The 22,231-nt window shown below is 39.4% G+C and overlaps 1 protein-coding gene across 1 annotated transcript in view; it reads right to left on the bottom strand.

Moving 5' to 3' along the window:
- Nucleotides 1–10,603: 10,603 nt before the first annotated feature.
- The window catches only part of LOC139457897 (scavenger receptor cysteine-rich domain-containing protein DMBT1-like), a 129,898-nt gene continuing 118,270 nt past the window's right edge, over nt 10,604–22,231 (bottom strand). Inside the window, exons 5-6 of the mRNA XM_071239241.1 lie at nt 15,956–16,122; nt 10,604–10,753 (exon numbers count right to left, since the gene is read on the bottom strand). Of these exons, the coding sequence (XP_071095342.1) occupies nt 10,604–10,753; nt 15,956–16,122 (317 nt within the window). The remainder of the gene's footprint in view (nt 10,754–15,955; nt 16,123–22,231) is intronic.

Consider the following 22,231-nt stretch of genomic DNA (forward strand, 5'->3'; position numbering starts at 1 on the left):
CGAGAAGAGGAATGATGGACGATACCCGTTTATCACACAAGTCGTCAATCAACTACTGAGACATCACATGCGCAAAGACAGAGGTGAGAAGGTAGAAGATAGGGACACCATTTAAACAAATGGCCGCACCGGATGGTGACTTCTGTTGATGTAGACCCGCTTTTCACACAAGTCGTCAATCAACTACTGAGACATCACATGAGCAAAGACAGAGGTCAGCAGGTAGAAGATCGGGACACCATTTAAACACATGGCCGCACCGGATGGTGGCTTCTATTAACGTAGACCGAAGTCTCAACAGACAAGCATATATACCCTCCCAATGGGAAACCTGATTAACATAAGCAATAAATGAAATATTGCAGGATATACAGGAAACCAGACTTGGGACTTGTAGTCCGCTGGGCTTCCACATCTGTGATGTGTGGCTGCTGTGACCTTGGACGTCGGCGACTGAGATTCCAAAAGGAGTAGGAGGCAAAGAACATAAAACCCCTCCATGATGGCTGAGAGTGTAAAATACTATGCAACGCCAGAGTGGAAGTCACTGCCCTCGTCTCATGAGGATTGGAAGCAGCTGGGTGGTAGTCCCTCAAAGGTGTAGACCCTGATAATGATAGAACACAGCCAGTGGAGATGGTGGTTCAAGATACATCAGAAGCTTCAGCCGTCGACAAGTGGATGAAAAACATGCTTGCCAGAGCGACGGATGGTCTGAGATGCCTTCAAGTAGATGTTGTAGGCTCAGGCTGGGCAAAGTGAGACGTCTTCCACGACATCAGCTCTCAATCAATGAGAGTGGTGGAGGCTGAAAAGACAATCCGTTTGTCCTTGAATACTTATCTTGTTGAAGACACTGGAACCGGACTCAACCGACGTCTAAGCACGAGTCCCCTCTAACACGAGCTGCAGGAGCCAGCGCAAGCAGGAAGATCGTCATGAACGTAAAAGTAAAATACACATCAATCGATGACATTTGTTTGCTGAGATTCAATGGTCATATATCTAGTTACCTCTCAGCAGCAGCAACCTGCTATATGTTTCCTAATTGGCATATATTTTGAAAAAGTCTTTAGCGGCAATGAATAGCTGTCCTGTCAGCAAGAATCCCAACTTAGTTGACTGAGCAACAGGTCACGTCTAGAATAAAGCTGTTCAACCCTGCTACCAGATGTGCAAATTGCTACCCCATGATTAATCGATGGTTACTTTTCCCCCGCCACGAAAAAAAACACTGATATTACTGTTTGCAATCTTACACAAGTTCTAAATTGGTGCCGTAAATTATTTTTACAGAGTTATGGCCCTTGCTCCGTGCTTTTCAACTCGGTGCATAGTGTCTGCAATGGAGACAATTTGTCTCCCAAACTATTGAAATGACACGAATGAAAGTCTGCATACTTATATCACAGAAACTTGTCAAAACTGAGTTCGAAAATTGGTGCTGTAATTGTTTTAAAGAGTTATGGCCCTTCCTCCGTGCTTTTCAACTCGGTGCATAGTGTCTGCAATTGGGACAACTGTTTTTAGAAACCACTGACGTCACATGACCAACAGTTTGCATGTGTCTCTAAGTGATACTTTTGAAGACTATGTTCAAAAACTAGTATCATAATTTCTTTTTTTCCAGAGTTACTTCCCTTGCTACACGTTTTTAGATTTTGATGGGGCGGTCGGGTAGCCTAGTGGTTAAAGCAATCGCTCGTCACGCCGAAGACCCTGGTTCGATTCCTGACATGGGTACAATGTGTGAAGCCCATCTCTCGTGTCCCCTGCCGTGATATTGCTGGAATATTGCTAAAAGAGGCGTAAAACCATACTCTCTCACTCACTAGATTTTAAGCATATACAGCTACGGCACAGCTAAGTGCATAGTGTCTGCAATCGGGACTACTGAAGTGAGCTCATCTAAGAGAAACTTATTGAGACTGAGTTTGAGAATTGGTGCTACATATTATTTTTTTCCCGAGAAGGAGCCGTTTGTGTTTAATAATTTCACATTTAATCACTTGATAAAATAAAGTGACTCTTGTGCCCATCTCTTATTCAGGCTTTATAGGACTTTTTTCTATAGTTTATTACAAACAAAATTCTAATGTTCCCCATGGCTAGGGATAGTGATAAGGCCATCGTCTCGTTTCAGCTGCAAAAAGCAGGATGTGTCTCATTGGTCTCATTCCTGGCACTGTATTAGATAAGTTATCAAGTCAACCTTCTGCCTAGGAAGAAATCTGCCTAGACCATGCAACCGTACTATCAACGTGTAGCTTGACTTGAGAAAACTTCATTCCTTGATCCAGGTAGGCTTTTGTTACAAAACTTGGTGACCATAGATACCTTTACATGTCGGGTTTAGGGCAATTTGTCAAATATAAACGCAAATTCCATCTGAAGTTTCCTGAGAAAGCAATATGTCAAAATACTGGACTGCCTCATTTAAAACATTGATGTTCAAGTTTTTGGAAAAACATGGGCAAAAAGTAGAAAACCCCTTCTTGCTGATCTTTTTCTTTATGCATATGAAATTCTGCTCGGATTGGCAAAGTCAAAACAAGGTAATTTTGCCAAGAAGTTTAACTAAAGCTTTAGGTATATCGATGACCTGATCTTGTTAAATAACCATCAAATAGCCAATTACCTTCCACTTAATTACCCCCCTGAACTAGAAATGAAGGAAATGAGAGAGCCCGTCTCATATGTTTCATATTTAGATCTATCCATAAAGATTCAGAGTTACAAAACTCTCTCGACAAGACTGTATGACAAGAGGCATCACTTCAACTTTCCAATAGTCGACTTCCCCTTTATGTTGAGCAGTATTGGTGCAACTTCAGCCCTTGGTGTTTACATTTCCCAGTTTTTAAGGTACAATCAAGCATGTTCTTGCTCAAAAGTTATTAGATCAAGGTTACAATATTCAAGGCCCCAGCAAAGCTTTCGAAAAGTCTTATGGTAGACATGTCGAGGATATTTCCAAATTTGACGCATGAGTAATAAAAATTATAACCACTGCTAATCCCTGTTTTGACTTGTACCATTTGCTTCCAACGAAGTTGACGGGGGATATAGATACGGGCTCCGTCCGTCCGTCCGTCACATTTCGTTTCCGGAGCATAACTCATAAACCGTTCAATACTTTTTCATCAAACAGGTCTGTCAGGTACATGCTGAACTGGTGCCTTTTGCTTTTGAGAATTTTTATTTTTTACGTTTCCATGGCAACAAGATGGACTTAGGTTCTGTGAGGGTAGGGTTCGTTTCCGGAGCATAACTCATAAACCGTTCAATATTTTTTCATCAAACTTTGCAGGTCTGGCAGGTACATGCTGAACTGGTGCCTTTGGCTATTGAGAAATTTTAGATATTTTTTTATTTTTTACGTTTCCATGGCAACAAGATGGACTTAGGTTCTGTGAGGGTAGGGTTCGTTGTTTTTGTTACAATTTCCATGACAAGTTCCACCTGGGTTAAAAAAGGTTAGGGTTTGTTTAGATTTAATTATGTCATAAATTCTGCAACAGGGGCGGGGGATATAGCCACGTTAGTGGCAAACTCTTGTTTTATATACAATGATTATTTTGTATATCAAAACGAAAAACTTTTTTTGTTTAGGCCGCCTATACAAAGCTTGTTTATTGTTTGTTTATGTGGAAGACATTCAGCACTACTTCATTCAGCTTCTTTTTCCTTTTTCTTTTTTGACTTCAGTAAGGGTTTTGTTGATTACATAGAGTAAGTGGTTGATTGTTATTTCGTAGAAATACCTTTATTTAAAATATCTTTTCATTATGACCACGATAGTCGGAGGGTAATGAAATAATTTGTATTAACTGATGTTGACAACAATTTGCAAAAGAAAGTAGTAGAACATTTGAGCAGACGTTAGTTACAGACAGATCAATAATAACATATGTTCACAAGTGCAACATTATACAAGATCATACGTTTCATCATGACGATGAGTCAGCCGTAGGAGGAGGTTGGTTGGTTGGTTTGTTGTTTAACGCCGCACTCAGCAGTATTCAAGCTATATGACGGCGGTCTGTAAATAATCGAGTCTTGACCAGACAATCCAGTGATTAATATCATGTGCATCGATCCACGCATTTGGGATCGATGACATGCATCAACCAAGTCAGCAAGCCTGACCACCCGATCCCGTTAGTCGCCTTTTACGACAAGCATAGTCACCTTGTACGGCAAGGATGGGTTGCTGAAGACCTATTCTACCCCGGAATCTTCACGGATCCAAAGGAGGAGGTGTTGGAATGTGTTTGGTAAAGGAACACAGTTGTCCTGTGATTGATCCCGATGATCTTTGACCCAGGCTTGTAGAGGAAGGAACTGTTACCTTCCTCTGTAAGTCAGATGATGGAGATAGGTAAACCTTCCAAGGCGGGGCATCTACCATCTGATTGTGTTGATCGGCTGGGTTAGTGCATCATCGTTCATGAGGAGCATGGAACAAAACGATCTTCCGGTGGACAGAGAATGCCCTTGTGAAGAAGGAAAAATGGGCCCCAATGTAAACTAGCTCCTGAATGGGTGAGAGTTCTGACTGGGAAGAATAAATGAGGAATCCGAGACATGTCGTGAGTAGAGTCAGAAAAGTAGAGACCTGTCCTGGTCTGCTGCCAGGAAATCATCTTAATATCCATGTAGGCAAACCAGATGTATATGGGTAAAACTGATCACTGGTGCCGTTATTCTGGTGAACAACCAGGGTGAGATCCCAAACGGGAGAACCCTGAACTCATAATGATGCCCATTTACAGTGAAGGAGATATTTTTGTGATGACCTGGATCGCCACATGGATATGCATCTTGTAGATCGATGCTGAAAAGCCTGATCTCCCTGACTGGAATTTTGGAGGAGGGGGAAGGAAGAATTTCTTCACCCTTTTGAGATCGATAATCTTGGATTGGTCACTTGGTCGTTTGGATGATTCGTGAGCTTTGTCCGCTAAGTTGATGGTAGACACTTGAAATCTCTCAGCCACCTGTCTGATCTCATCAACAATATTCCCAATTTGGTTACAAAATATCTTGGGGGCTGTGATTGGATGGGACATCACCATCTTCTTGGCCTGAATTGATACATCCCTAGATCTGATCGGTGATAGGAGCTGCTGACGTCGCATCCAGATGAGAAGACGTCTTAACTTGCATGATGAGTATTTCCTGTTGCATCTCAACAATTGCGTCCAAAAGACTGTGAATAAGACCCACTTGATCCACACGGATAGAAAAGGGGGATGTCTGCCGGGACATCGTCATGGGATGGGTGCAACAGGAGGTATAGAGTGAGACTCCAGCCACAAACCAATTGTTATAAGCTCCAATATCCTTGGAATAACTGTTAACAGTTGACAGATTATTAACGTGACTATGTAAAGTAAGTGAAATTTCATGTAGGAATTTTTGACGACCTTGAGAAAGTCATCATATAAAACCGTTAAATCAGGGAACAGCCAGTCATGCATCCGGTAAAACATTCTGTTCAAATTAGGGAGCGACAGTCTTTCGTCATGCCAAAGTTTATGCAGATTGTCCAAAGCTTGATCAATAATCCATTGTGTGAGGCTCAGCCATGGCAGAGTCTGGTGAACGTTAGACGTAACAGGGGCGTGGCAACCAACATATTCCGGCCTTTGAGAAGGACTAAACTGGTCCATACTGGGAGGCAGGTATGGTATGAAATGGTATAGGGAGTTCAGTAGATCCACAAAAGAAAGTACAGTACCAGATTCCCGCATTGGGGATTTTTTAACCTCATAATAGCCATTTTCATTGCCCAGGTCAGAGTCAGAAGGGACGTGGAAGGGGTGTCATCAGGCTGGTGAGTAACAAAGTACTCATGCGGATCCACGTGGTCCCCATGCTGGTCAACGGTGTCCCCAATTCAGGTAAGATCTGTGAATGGGTAAACTGTTCCATAACCGTAGCTCCCCTATGGAGGCCATGTGATTGTCTTGCCGATCCTGTAACCGACTAGGAAAAAAACGTCTGGCCCATGCGGTCCGTGAAGAGACCGTACGGTGGTCGAGTGAGTGAGTGAGTGAGTGAGTCGGGTTTAACGCCGCTTTTACCAGTATTCTAGTTATATCACGGCGTGTCAGCTTAATGTGGGAGGAAAGCCCGAAGTGATGCAGGTCTCAGGCGTTTACCACTTCGGTGAAACCCACGAGCACGGGTATGGTGCTGACAAACCTAGAAACATAATTGGGGCGAACCGGGATTCGAACCCACAATCATAGGTTTCTGGCGTGCCCAAGGGACGCAACTCTGCACAGCGAATCGCGGTGCCTTAGACGACTGGGCCACCCGTGCCCCCCGTACGGTGGTCGAGCTGGATCGGTTACTGTAGACTAGTGACCAGTGTAGCACGTGCGGGCTGTACGGTCCTTTTGTGGTGACTTACTAGTATCTTCTGTTTCAACCGGACGGTTGGAATGACCGTGTGGTGACCGTGACAGTATCTCATGGGGTAAGGTGGACAGCTGGTAGGGTTCTATAAAGCTGTCGGGGGCACGAGTGGCCCAGTCGTCTAAGGCGCCGCGATTCGCTGTGCAGAGTTGCGTCCCTTGGGCACGCCAGAAACCTGTGATTGTGGGTTCGAATCCCGGTTCGCCCCGATCATTTTTCTAGGTTTGTCTAGGTTTCCTGTGCAGGTAACCTGCATGTTACAGGACAAATATGTCAAATCAACGGAAGTGAAACTAACGACAGTGTTTGTTTTGCAGTCGAAGCTAGGAATCTCAAAAGTGTTAGACTGACGCTAATCAATATTTGCAATTACACAATGCAATCATGTTTTATAGTGGAATTTAATGAATTACAGATGATGAGTCAATCCAAGAATCTTGTCTGTAATGACTTTTCGATATCTTTCTTTCTTTGTTTTGGAGTTTGTCTGCTTCTATCCAGGAGGTGATTTCGCCGACAGTGTTTTGACAAAAAATAATCTGTCACTGATTCATTCATGATTATGCGAGTAAATATTTGCATTGTACTGAATGTATGTTGTGCGCATGTTTGCTTCAATCACGTAAAGGTGTGTGCATGTGAATTACAATGTGATCTTGTATGAATTATAATGAACGAAACGTGAAGAATGAATTGATGTGAAAAGCCTGAATAGATGTATGTAAACCCTTCCTGTTTGTTTGTCTCTCTGGGTAGCTGGATGCATAGGTATATACATGCGTGCGTATGTGTGGGTGTGCATGTTTGCGTGCCTGATCAGTGTGCATGTGTCGTGTTTTCCCTGCATATGTGTGTACATGTAGATGTAAGTATAAGATACAAGTATGTGATATATGTTGGTGGGTTAGTGACTGCGAATGTCTCCGCGCGCGCGCGTGTGTGTGTGTGTCTGTTAATGTGTGTGGATGTCTCTTAATGTGAGTGCATTCGTGGTATGTCTATGGGTGTATATGCATATGTGACGGTGTGAATGTGCATTTATTTTTTAACTGTACAACTACTAGTGGTAAACGTCTAACGTTAAATTTGGATACGTTATGTGTTCATCGGCTTTCAACTGTGCTTTGCTTTTAAAATCATCTATATGATACACATGTTTCACCGTGTCTCGAAAGCCATAGTCGCTTGGTGCTTAAATAGCATCTGACACGTAAATAAAAACTATTCTTCTCCTTCTTCTTCATTGTATTCATTCTCAAGATTCCGTGTATAAATTCCGAAACTTCCTGCACGCAGACAAACAAGCATGGCTTTCATTTTCGATAATTTCATTTGCATAAAAGAGACGAGTAATAAAATATGAAACGAGCTTCAGTGTAACACTTTTTTTATGAACCTCGCGAAAAGTTGAGTTGATACCAAACTATTCACTCGTTTCCTAAAAGTGTGTGTGTGGGGGGGGGGGGGGAATTGGTTAGCACACAGTGGTTAAAGTATTCGCTCGTCACGCCGAAGACCCGGGTTCGATTCCCCACTTGGGTACAATGTGTGAAGCCCATTTCTGGTGTCCCCCGCGGTGATATTGATGGAATATTGCTATAGACTGCGTAAAACTATACTCACTCACTCCTTTAAGTGGTATCACACGGGACGCCGTTTAGTATTCTATATATAAACGAAATGAATGAAACTATTGAAATATAACACTGATCATTGATCTAAATTTTATTCGTTTGATTTGAATACTCGTCAGTGTTTTGATATATTTATTAGTTCGGGAGTTTACACTCTGCGTCTTCTAGGGAGGTTATTTCGGCGACAATGTTTTGAAAAACTGATTCGTCATTGATTAAATTGTTTTGTTGCTGATCATGATTGTAGGGAATACTATTAATAGTCTGTGACAGCCAATAACACTCAGGTCGAAGAATACCTGGTCATAACAATATCCTTTACTTAAATCGATTACATATGTGTACATAGAACAAGCATGAAATACTCACATCCCCCGCCAATATGACATGTCGGGTGTGTGCAATGCATTAGCTCCTGTGAACTATGTTCACTGGGCCTTTTTGTAAAGAAATATAGTACGTTTTTCAAGATCTGCTCCGGAAACTAGGACTACTTCCATTTTCAGTTTAAATCCACGTCGTTGTCATGGAAACTCGAAAAAATAATTTTTTTTAAAATTCAAAAACTATCCAAAGGCACCAGTTCCCCACTAGACCTATTAATGTGCAAAATATGGTGAAGAAAAATGGTACGGTTTTCCAGATCTGCTCCTGAAACGAGGACTACTGCCATTTTCAGTCTAAATTAAAGTCGGTGCCATGGAAACTAAAAAAAATATTGTTTTTAAACATGCCAAACTATCAAAAGGCACCAGTTCACCACTAGATCTATCTATGTGCCAAGTTTGGTGAAGAAATATGGTACGGTTTTCAAGATCTGCTCCGGCAACGAAATGTGACGGACGGCACCAATTCCTATATCCCCCTTCCACTTCGTGGCGGGGGTTAATAAACGCCAAAGAGGTAGATATCATTATATAACAGCTATGAATAGAAAATGTATTTTTTGTAAATATCATATATCAATGTAGAGCGTGTCATCGGTCTAGAATGCGTGATGATATTAATGTAACAGGCTTAGGTAATTTCCCCAAATAACGCTTCAAATTTGATTGTTCTTCAAGATTTACTTAACGTTCAATCACATAGTAAAATGTGCCGCTAATTACCTCAGTGCAATACTTCCCTCGTGTAAGCTATCATGGGAGGTGTCTGTCCAGAGTTCTAATTCATTACCCGATAAAGTAGCCTCGACATCTTCGTTTGACAAGTGATCCGTTCAGTATCTAGCTCACGTTAATCTACCTGTTCCAAAATGCCTATCACAAATTGGATGTAAACATAATTGTTGTAAAATGAATTAAAGGAAGAATCATGTTGTTTGGGCTATGACAAGAGGATCATTGGATATGATCGTGATTATTCTAACTATGATAATGTTGTCATTAATTAATTAACGTTGCTGTTATATACTTTACATCATGACATGTGTCATTAAAGCGTCATTCATGCCCTTATCATGTTCTCCTATCTATTTTAATCATATAGCATGTGTCTTTACTCAATATTTTGAACCTGCCAATAAAAGCATGAACACTTACTTTGCAAATAACAGTTCATTTTAAAGTATGAACATATCACTTTCATTCTTCAAATACCACGAGTGTGCCAATTGATATCGTCATTATATTGACAAACAGCCTGAGTGTTAGTAACTATCACTTCAGACGTTTTATCTGATTGCTTTGCGTAAAATCGGTTCAGTTTTGGTTTTGATTGCATACTGTTCACTTGGACTGGTACTGGCTCATTCTTAGTGCAATAACAAGAGTATCTCACTATAAATATCAGGAATTTGCTTTAACTTTTAAGCAAGTTTTGTGAAATTGTTATAAATTGTTATATTGTAAATAAGGAAATATATATTAAAAAAAACATTTGTATTTACATCAGTCACGAATATCAATAAAATCATACTATGTCAGTGATTTTATTTCTCGTTCTAAAAGGTGTCTATTTAACAGTATTAGTCTTCATATTCCCTTTTTAACAATTCGTATTTGTGACATTTTTATATATTTTCTTGTGTCTGTTGTACAATAAAATTGTAGATTGTTGACCATGCGAACAATTTTAAGGTGACACGACACCTCAGCACAACCAATTTCAACACTTTCAATCGATTATAACAAAGCTTTCACCGCCAGTGCAATCACCTCCGTCTGCTAATCCACTGTGTGCATTAGACCAAACTGTCTGCTCACATACCGTGCAATCCGTCAGGAAAAGTACCAGACGGCTCAATCACTTACCCGTCGATATAATTGCAAGGAGAGTATGTAATCCTGCTAACACAGTGGAGTACTAATTATAACACAAGAGCAAATGCCATAATGAAACATTCCACTATATCAGTTTTATTTGAGACATGCTAATAACATTGGTCGCCTTAAAATTGCTTTTGCTTTGTATATCTCATCTTTACAAAATTGTTTATGCTTTGTATATCTCATCAAGCGTGTATAGCTGAACTTACCGTGTATCAGTTGCAAGGTGATGATGAAAAGAAATGAAAGGAGACGAAATATCATATAAGTAAGCATCTACATACCTGTCCATACAGCCTTGAATCCCTTCTTGACAGTATATCTACTTGTAGTAAACACAACACGGTAGTAGACGGCTGACTGGACAATGTAACCCCGTCTGTCGCCACTTAGCAGGACAAGAAGGTTGTTGGACGCGTCGTAAACCTGCAGTTTACAAAAGGAGGCTTGAGTCCCATTTTGCCAACATCCCAATTTGCCTACAGAGTAAGTGTAGGCAGATTTGAATGGAAAAACACATCCCCGCAGACATAATGAGCATGACTCTTACATGGACAAGGAGGTTGTTGGAGGCGCCATACACCTGCAGCTTATAAATGGAGATTTTAGTCCCAATTTGCCTCCAAAAGTCATAGAAGGCAAATTCGGATTTAAAAACGCACACCTGCAGAAATAATTAGCAGGAACATTACACTGGAAGTGTGTAGTAGGTGGGTCTAAAGGAAGATACACCAAGTTTCAGATCACATATCATCTGCTTTAGACCATGGTGCCAGCAATAAACTCTGAGATCTATGAGATCACTGAAGCTGAATGAAACTATTGGGAATTAATATAGAATGACTGCTTGAAAAAACTTAGTCACTTCACAAAAGCACATTGGAAAACAGACATTGTACTCTAATCGGGCGCCTTAAACTTCATACGTGACATAACAATCAATATAATACAGGCACATTTTGGGAAACAGACCTTGTATTTCATGTTCTCAGTTGGGGCTACTTAAATTTCAGAAGTAAAATAAATATCAACAGACCGTAATTTCAATTTATAAAATTGAAGGCGTTTTGGGATGTTGGCAAAACGAGAACATACTAAAAAGGAGTACCTACATGTAAATCTAAATCATGTAGGTCTAGACAGTTTATCCTCTGGAATCATGTAATGAAAATGAATACGAACAAGTACAAAAGTGAGCGTGGCTCACTAATACCCCCGACCCGCCTAGTGTGTCAGTAGTCACAAATTAAATAGCTAGGATAGTGATAGCCTTCTTAGGGTTTGAAAAAATCATTAAAAAAATGGAAAATTCATACAAACATTTTCTTTCTTTTGACTGCACCCCTCCATATGACACAGATTATCTGTACTAAGTTTGAGATGAATCCACTGAATAGTTTAAAAGAAATCGCGCGGACAAAGTCTTCAGACGGACATGAGGGTTTGAAAAATTCATAAAAAAATGGAAAATTAAAAAAACAATTTTTTTCTTTTGACTGCACCCATCCATAAGACACAGATTATATGTACTAAGTTTGAGATGAATCCACTGAATAGTTTAAGAGGAATCGCGCGGACAAAGTTTTCGGACGGACATGAGGGTTTGAAAAATTCATAAAAAAATGGAAAATTAATAAAAACATTTTTTTTCTTTTGACTGCACCCCTCCATATGACACAGATTATATGTACTAAGTTTGAGATGAATCCACTGAATAGTTTAAGAGGAATCGCGCGGACAAAGTTTTCGGACGGACATGAGGGTTTGAAAAATTCATAAAAAAATGGAAAATTAATAAAAACAATTTTTTTCTTTTGACTGCACCCATCCATATGACACAGATTATATGTACTAAGTTTGAGATGAATCCACTGAATAGTTTAAGAGGACTCGCGCGGACAAAGTTTTCGGACGGACATGAGGGTTTGAAAAATTCATAAAAAAATGGAAAATTAATAAAAACATTTTTTTTCTTTTGACTGCACGCATCCATATGACACAGATTATATGTACTAAGTTTGAGATGAATCCACTGAATAGTTTAAGAGAAATCGCGCGGACAAAGTTTTAGGACGGACGTTAGGGTTTGAAAAATTCATTAAAAAAAGGAAAATTAATAAAAACAATTTTTTTTATTTTGACTGCACCCATCCATATGGCACAGATTATATGTACTAAGTTTGAGATGAATCCACTGAATAGTTTAAGAGAAATCGCGCGGACAAATTTTTCGGACGGACGTTAGGGTTTGAAAAATTCATAAAAAAATGGAAAATTAATAAAAACATTTTTTTTCTTTTGACTGCACCCCTTCATAGGACACAGATTATATGTACTAAGTTTGAGATGAATCCACTGAATAGTTTTCGGACGGATGGACGGAGTGACGGCCGGACGGACGGAATCTTGGTAGAACTATATACCCCCGACATTTTGTCGGGGGTATAACAATGTGATATGAGTCAATTTCACAACGGTTGTGGTTTTCAAGAGTGAAAAACAGGAAACATTCGATTTACAGTCCTTGACATTATTCTATTTGTTAGTATTGCATGCACAATGAACCTAACAAACGGACAAAAAGGAAAACTATGAATGTAATTAGTTACGCATCAATAGAACAAACTGAATATGAAAACAAGGTAAACCCTTGTACAGAAAACCATCAATCCAGTGGACGTTATGAAAAGTAAGAATGTGGACATCTGCTGTACCAGTACGGGCATTAATTTCACTTTTTGAGCTTCTCACTAAAATATTATAGATAAAACATTTAAGTTTTAGTTGAAAAATTCAGGAGCTATGACATTTTATTTCAGATTACACTTTTTTAAAACTAATGATCGTGTCATACATCCAAAGGCACAACTAAAACACAGGACAAGGCCAGTAACAGTAGATTGGTTAGGTAGTTTATTTTTAATACAAAGATTTTAAAATTCACTATTTCACTATTTGAATGCAATATAATTAAAAACGATATGATAGGGTTTCTTTATTATACTAACATAGTCGCGAGGCTCAACTTTTTGTCATGCTGAGGCCAGACCGATTTTTTTCCTACCGATTCGCCAAACTGATTTTCCCCAATTTAAAATTAATAATATGAAAATGATGATATTGTTCTCTATTGAATTTCAACGAAATCACAGACTGAGCAGATCACACCAACTCACCATTGTTTACAGCAATCACGATCAGTTTACCGCTACTGACGCTTGAAACGAACCTTAGTTGTCAGAGAATGGATACAAATATACCAAAAATGACATATTTTGATTTGCAAAAAAATCATATCTGTTGTTGTTGTTCGCCTAAAACGGTGACTCGTCAAACGGTGCCACATTGACAAATGTCTGGCAATATATCACCGTACTTTGTTTATGGTTCTTTTAATCTTAAATATATATAGTATTTACTACACCAAATGGAATATGTTCAGGTAGATAATCAAGACTGGTTATGACGTTTTATATTTCCTATCAATGTATTACAAAAAAATTGCAGTTATGATATTGGGTATTTTAAATCACTGTTAGATCGGTTAGTGAGTGAGTGAATTGTATTTTGCATCGGCATTATTTCAGACATATAGCGACCAGATCGGTTAGAAAATATGAACAAAGTTGACTGTATTTCAGGCTAATTTTACGAGACAATCACATACGATTATCTTAATCTCCGCATAAAAAACAATGACTAGCATATAGAAAATACAATTGAAATTGCAAATCATCATAGCTAGTGATATTTTATAGCAATTTTCCCATTTTCATTAACCAAGTTTGATATCCCTTGTTTGTTCACCTGAAGCAATACGATGTATTTATTGACTGCTCACTATATGTGGAAACGCAATTTTCGCCGAAGCGTGTACAAAAGAATGGGGTTGCGCATTATACTCATGCATGCACTATCCACAAGGAAATACAAATGTAAACCCATAAATACGTAATACAGTTGTTGCAATCAAATCTGAAAAGAGTGCCCATGCACTAATAATTACTGTTAGTATGGTGGACAGTTACAGCTACATTGTGGACAGTAACGGCATGTCATTTTTTTTTTTTTTTAGAATTACATTACTGAATGCTCCATCATATGCAGACAGTTTAACTTAAGAGACAGATCTGAATTATCATTTAGTAACAGTGTGGACAATACAAAATTGAAGGCTCAATGTTACACTTGCTTCAGCTTTAATAATGATCACTTTTAATCACAGCCAAATCATGCTGGATTTTATCATAAAGACAAGATGTGGAAGGTAAACGACAGTCATTTTGCAATCTTTGGGTGCTGATATGGTGATAAAGGGGCATGTATATTTCTTGTGCTATTCAGAGTGCCCTAATATTTTGGACATGGAATGAAGAGTGATGGTGGAAAAAGAATATATTGTAATATACAGATTTTAGAGCAACCAGTTGAAATTTAGTAACACTCCACAATATTTGATCAGGGCCACAGCATGTAAGCCGTAGAAAGGTTTTCAAAACTGTTGTGGTAGATCATGTGGAGGTCATTCCCAAATTTGTTGCATCAGTTTCCAAAATGATGTCCAATGATTTGAACCATATGCTCCCGTTTGCTGAGGTGCAGACTGATCTTGCCTTTGCATTTGTGTGTGACAGGTGACACCTGTTGGGCAGGATACACCCACCTTCTTCGCGAACACCTGGTATCATCACTAATTGATAGTGATTTATAAACACATGCTTATGATATACTCAGAATTGTACAATGGACTCTGCTTTTAGCAGAGCTTTCTTATGATTATGGAAATGGTTTGGTCGTTTTATTTACAATTTCAGTTCTATTTCTTTTATGGCTTAGCATTTTGCATCAATGTTTCTGCAGGCTTTCCTCCTGTCCCAAATCTGACCACTTTGATATCACCAAGAGAACTGCTCTACATCTTAAACTTTGGCAGGAAAACAGGATGCACTGCATCAATGTCCTCTTGTGCCATCTATGAAGACTGAGGTATTCTTCAGTGTGCCCTAACTTACATTAAGCTACTTGTTTCTGATATGTAACTGGATGGGCCTTTTTAACCATGTACCCTTGTGACACATTAGGTACAAATTGTTAATACCAAACTTGGAAAAGCCGACCTCCCTTTCTGACACCTAACAAATGTAGTTTAGCGACCTTAACTGAGCATATCTGATTATAATATAATTGTTATAACTCTGGATTGTTAATGTCGTCAGTTAGCTATTTGTCAAGATGTGCATGAAACAGTTGGCTTGCCATAGGTATGAAGATATATTTAAAACACGGGCAAAAAAGAAATTTAGTAAACAGGAAGAAATCGCAGAATGCATCCTCTATACTTAAATGGAATCTCAAGGAAAAGGGACAAAACATAATGGATAAGGACTTGCAGTTTCGCAGACTTTCTCAGGAACTCTAACATGAACATTCGTATGGTATACTTAACATCACTATCAACACACCAGCTAAGAATTCTCCAAAGACACTGCCAACTCTAGAGACTTCAACGGCCGTAATACCAACTGGTACAATTTTACTTCGATGTTTTATTACTTCTTAGTCCTAATTGCTTAAAACACAGCGCCCAATACATTGTATAGGTCTTAACAAAATAACAACTATGCATACCTTGACAACATCGTTCCAATACTCTGTTAGGAAATCTTCAAACACGAGAGTGATCAATGTGCCCCCTGTATCAATGGTGTAGACACACTTCAGGTAGTTGCCGTAATTGCCAGGGTAGTTAGGTGAGTAGATAGACCCAGACGAGCCTGTGTAGCGTCCACCGCATCCTGAAGTAGATACAATAAGGCAAGTGTGTATGGCTTGTTTACAATGTATCACCTTATATTAAGAAATTAGAGAAATTGAAGAAACAACAATAGAGGACAGTTGAATGAGTGACAGGGTAAAAGAGTAAAAGTTGATACAAAACGCAACAAAATCACTATTAAATGGTTTTGTTTGTTTGTCTGTGTAAATAATCGAGTCTGGACCAGACAATCCAGTGATTGACATCATGAGCATTGATCCATCCGATCCCGTTAGTCGCCTCTTTAGACAAGCATAGTCGACTTTTACAGCAAGCACGTACACTTATTCTTAACACGGATCTTCACGGGTCACTGTCAAATGTGGAAATATATCTTTCTCTGCTAATTGAAGTATAACTAAGGTGTACATGTAGTACATTTAGAGCTTAGGATTAATGTAGATCTTGAAAGGTATAAGATTGAAACTTTTACTGGAAGGTTTTGTCCTTACATCACCGAAGAAAAAAGGTTTATTGAGGATAAACAGCTCTAAGAAATTTTTACTTGGACATATATCTTAGATATCTAAGGTGACAAAGGTACCGTCTATGAACTGGTTCCCTTTTTTTACACTAAATACTGTTCTGAGCTGCCGAAGTACCAACTCGCACACACAACATTTCGCTATCACAGTGCAAAAGTCAACCATATCAGATTTATATGCTTTTCCGTTCTCTTTACATTAAACACAAAACACTGTCATTCTACATTGTTTCACACTTACGCAAAATAACATCTGGATATAACCAGATAATTTAATATCAGCAATACAACTTAGTATCTAGAATGCATAATGAAATGAAACTAAGTGGCCTTGTCATCTGAACTCGCAAGTTTGTGAAACTGCTAATCTCTACTAACGAGAGGGATTTGGATGTAACACACTGGGTTGACATCTCCACAACAGAAACATTTACTTTTTCTTTCCCTAAACGAAATTCAGGTTTATTTAATTTAAATAGTCATCATAATAATCAGATCTGCAGGTTTCCAAATCATCTTAGCTAACAATTGCAATTATGTACAAAAACCAAACATCAGTGAAAGTCCTTACTGAGATCTTGAAAATCAGGTCAATATCACAATAATATAGTGTGGTCTGTAGACTTAAAGAGGTCAGGGTCGCCACTTCCATTCTTCAACTTTTTCAGACAATTTGAATAAATCCACGCAGTGAGGTGATTCAACTGCTAAAACGTTTCTCTGGGACATTTGTCCTGAACAGACCTTGCCTTCACAGACATTTAAGATATGTGAAATATGGATAACTGACGTTTTAAAATGTAATAACCTGTAATTGACGGACATCAGGATAAAAAAAAACAGTAGACGGATTGACTATCTGGTATACCAAATAAGGTAGTCCTGATGAGGTTTAGATAATCTACCACCATTAACAAGTTTAAAAGATTGAATGTTTCGAAAAATGTCCCTAACATACTTTACTTTGCCATTACTTTGCTGGTTGTGTAAAGTTGGATGTGTCCTGCTTTTGCCCATCTAATTTGCAAAACATCTTTGTGATCAATGAGCCGTGAAGGCAGCCACTCAGACCAGTCATCCCATTAGTTTGTTATTCTTGTTTATTGTTTACAATATAAATGAAACGACGACGGATATAAGTTTGTTTAGTGCCCAGTTACGGATTTAGAGACTACAGCATGATCGATACTTATCAGCCTCAATGACCGAGACAATTCGGGTAAGACTTACAGTCCGTTTGACTCCAAATGAGAACAATGAATTGCAAAATAACTCGAAATCCAGAAAAGTGTATGAAACATCAATACGGTACTTGACCATGAATACCCTGTACCCAACAAAATCTAAATTTTGTTTAATTTAAGACCCATGACGGATTAAGTTCTTTAAGAAACTATCATGTAATTTTGTATAGAAATGTGTACATGACACGTAGGGGGACAAACTGTGGAAGGAACAGCGCAAGCACGGTCTGCACGTGCTACACAGTGACCATGGTCATTCAATGACAAGCTGCGCTACTCAGCAGATGTTAAACAGTTGATGTTGAATGTGTATGATTTCTTTAGAAGTGAAGCAGAAAGAGCAAAGGCTTTTTATGCAATTAATAAATTCTTGAAACGAGCTTCAAAAGCTCTTGGTATGTCCCCTCAGAAACTTTAAAAAATTGTTAGTCGACGAGATACAAAAAGTCAGGCCAAGGAGGTAGGGAACATGTCAAAACCATGCAAGGTTGATAAATTAGACAGTTTTCAGAGGGATCAAGTCAGACGTGCAATTGTTAAACTGCACTCAGAAAATAAGTACCTGTCCCTAATAATTTTGAAGAAACACCTTGAAACTGACCATGATTTACGTGTTACAAAGTACAAACTATGGCAGCTGTTGCATACATTTGGTTACAAATACAAACAGATAACTGGAGAAAATAGGGCTGTGTTGTGTGAACGGTCTGACATTGTTTGTCTCCGAAATCATTACCTTCGTACCATCAAGCAAACACGGATATGAGCCCGTCTTCTTAGATGAGACATGGGTAAATGCGTCACACACAGCCAGCAGTCAGTGGGTACCCAGTGGTGACTGTAAGGAGTCTGGTAGAAAGTTACCAATGGGAAAGGGTGAAAGACTCATAGTTCTCCATGCTGGTTCTGCTAGTCAGGGTTTTCTCCCAGACTGTGACCTCGTCTTTAGAGCCAAGGCCAAAGACAACAGGGACTACCACACAGAAATGACTGGCAATGTATTTCTGGAGTGGGTGAAAGATCAATTTGTCCCTGCTTGCCTACCATGTCTCTCATTGTCATGGACAATGCACCGTATCATAGTGTGCAGGATCCAGAAAGCAAGACTCCAACCTCTAATAACCGTAAAGGAGACATGGTTACTTGGCTGCAACGGAGGAACATTACCTCTCCTTCTCGAGCGACGAAACCACAGCTCTATGAAATCATCAAAACTGTCATAGTCCTAAAATCACTATAATTAACCCATAATTATAGTGGTCATATTTCAATAATATGTTTTGTATTTTTCTCAATATTTTATCTTACAACTGGCTAAACCTAAATATATTTCTGTCGATAATGTTAGTCAGTTGCCATGCACGTAACTGACCGTCACAAACCAGTGACTCCGGATTATCTAACTCAGCCAGGTGGCCAGGCTAGGGTTATGCCTCAGGCTATAACATGCTCTGTATGGCCGGACGCATCGTCATTTTAGTATCAGATAGGCGGATTATAAAGGATATTACGCGGTCAGTGTGCTCTGTAACTGTCGAATAATTGTAATTAATACGCCACGCATGTAGCAGATTTTAGATCATAGTTTCAATATTAGGTAACTAACGCATTCTACAGAAGGCCTGAGTCCCTATATATACGGAGTCAAGTGGCAGATACTTCACTCTGCCACAAATAAAGAGGTAAAGGGACTCAGCAGCCTTCTCGCTGTTTTTAAGGTAAGATAACATTAATTTCTTATTAAATTCCCCTTGCCTTTAACTTATATGATATCCTGTGCAAGCAACTATATATTTACCATGGTTTGTAATATATAAGAATAAGTTATATGTCATTCATTATACCGCAAAGCACCTTGAATGTTAATTGTATGTGTGTGTTTATATAGATGTTAGTGGATTAGTTCACTTGTACATTAACTGTTGATATGCCAAGTGATAGATAAAGCCGTACATTACATAGCATGAGAAAGAGTACATTGTGGTAAATACCCTCAGGTAATCTCACGTAAATACCGTCTCATGCGAATATTGGCCATGCTACGTCTATCATTTGGTTAAGCATTTACGGCATTGAAATTATACAGTATGTTAAATACATTTGTATGTTAATACACGAGTAACGCTAGAATGCCGTAACTGTAAATGTTAGCAGTTCCTGTATGAAATGTTGTAGCTAGAATAACATGAAATACCTCCCAGTCGCTTATTATTCACAATTCGTTTTTGTACCTTATTTATTAGAACAGTCCTGTTAAGAAAATTTAAACGAGTCGCTATCATTTCATGTATGGTTGTCAATTATATATTTAATGTAAGAAGTCATTGACTGCATCTATCTTGTAATGTAATATTGTTTAAATATCTCGCTATATATGAAATTAGACTCTGCCACGAATAAAGACGTAAAGGGACTCAGCAGCCTTCTCTCTGTTTTAAAGGGTGATAGCCGAGTAATCAGCTCTACCAAGTTAATTCCCCCACTATCTTGGCTATTGTGACGTAGCAAACGGGACCACGCCCACACAAGGCAAAACGGCCCGAACGCAAGCTACGTCAGTTGATGGAGATCAAAGTTTCCGGTGCTGATGAAAGGCAGAACACAGAGAACAGGATGACTCGTTGTAACCCTGAGTTACCAGGCAGAGTCATCATCAACAACAGCTCTATATCACAGACACCACCCTCGGCAATACCAACATCACTAGCAACATACACAACGTCAACATCAAATGTACCAACGTCAACGTCAACGTCAACATCAACATCTACGTCAGTATCAACACTCGTATCAACGTTATCAACAACATCCGCAACAGCAGCTACTCAAGGTATTCCTCCACAGCTTCAAACACAAGCATGGCCATGGCACATATTCAGCTTCCTAAATATTCAGGTAAGCAGGATGCAAATAACTGGTGGTCAGATCTTGAAACTTGGGTTAAACTCCAAGGTACTGACCAAGACAGAGCGTGTTTAATGTTGAACTTCCTCTTAGAAGGACCAGCCAAACATTGGCATCATGCCTTGAGTGACGATATCAAGTCAGACTGGAATAGCTTGAAACAAGCTTTCATTACTAGATTTCAACCATCAGGACAATTTGATCTGTCGGTATTGGCAATCAATCAGCAACCTGCTGAATCAGTATCAGATTACATCAGTAGGCTACAGCAGTCCACTTCTAGTAAATCCATACCAGTCGACATCTTAGTTGCCATTGCTGTGAATGGTCTGTGCCCTTCCGTAAGACAATGGGTCTATAATAAAGAACCCAAAACATTGGAAGAAGTGTGTCAACAGGGTGAACTAGCAGCCAAGTCATACCTCAGCATCCAACAGCCAGATCAAGCTAGCCTCACAGACCAAGTGACTAAGCTATCAACACTAGTGATGTCGCTAATGGAGAGCCAACAGAAGCCTTTGGCAGCAGCAATGTCAACACAGCAGGGGACGCTCCATGATGACTGTCAACGAAGAGTCAGGTTCCAGTCACCACCTCGACTTGATGACTACAGCTCGAGACCTAGTCATCAGTCATCTTATGCCAGTCCAAAGTCGCAGCACAGACCAGTGATTTCAGACGAGAGCAACTCCGACCATCAAGCAGAAACAACAGAGAAAGATGCTCAGGATGTGGTGGGTATTGTTCTCAACGTAATTACTGTCCCCATCGGCATACCATTTGCAATGTTTGTAGAAAGAAAGGTCACCATACATCTGTATGTTACCAGGTTCTTTTGTCTAAGATAGATAATAAATAGGGACGCGTGCCTGATTCCAAGGATCCACCTAGAATCAGGCACCCATTCAAACAACCCAAACCATCTGACCCACCCACTAGGCATACTACCCCTACTTCCCCATCCTCTAACTCTAACCAACATCAGGTATCGCTTGTAGCCCCATTATTGAAAAACACCATTCAAGTTAAGGTCAGACAAGTCAAAACAACAGCATTGATAGACACTGGAGCAACAATCAGCTGTGTTCATATGAAATTTCTGAAGAAAATAGGACTCACTGAGTCTCACCTTCAGAAATCTCATCTAACAGAGATTATTGGTGTAGGAGGAGAACGCCATCCTGTGTCAGGTTTAGTCACTCTACAACTTAACATCGGCCATGCTTCTTATTCACAAGATTTTCATGTCTTCGAATCATTACATCATACCATCATTCTTGGTTAAGACTTTCTCCAGTCAAACCATGTCAAAATTGATCTCTCAAACCGCACAGTTCACCTGCATGATGGTTTAATATCCGTAAGCTTGGTGGATGCCAATGCAGGGTTTGCTAGACCTCGCAAAACAGTTCAGATTCCTCCCCACTCCCAGGCTGATATTCCTGTTAAAATCTCCC

This window comes from Haliotis cracherodii, unplaced genomic scaffold, assembly GCF_022045235.1.
Source record: "Haliotis cracherodii isolate W230 unplaced genomic scaffold, xgHalCrac1.p SCAF_12, whole genome shotgun sequence".
Classification (NCBI taxonomy): Eukaryota; Metazoa; Mollusca; class Gastropoda; order Lepetellida; family Haliotidae; genus Haliotis; species Haliotis cracherodii.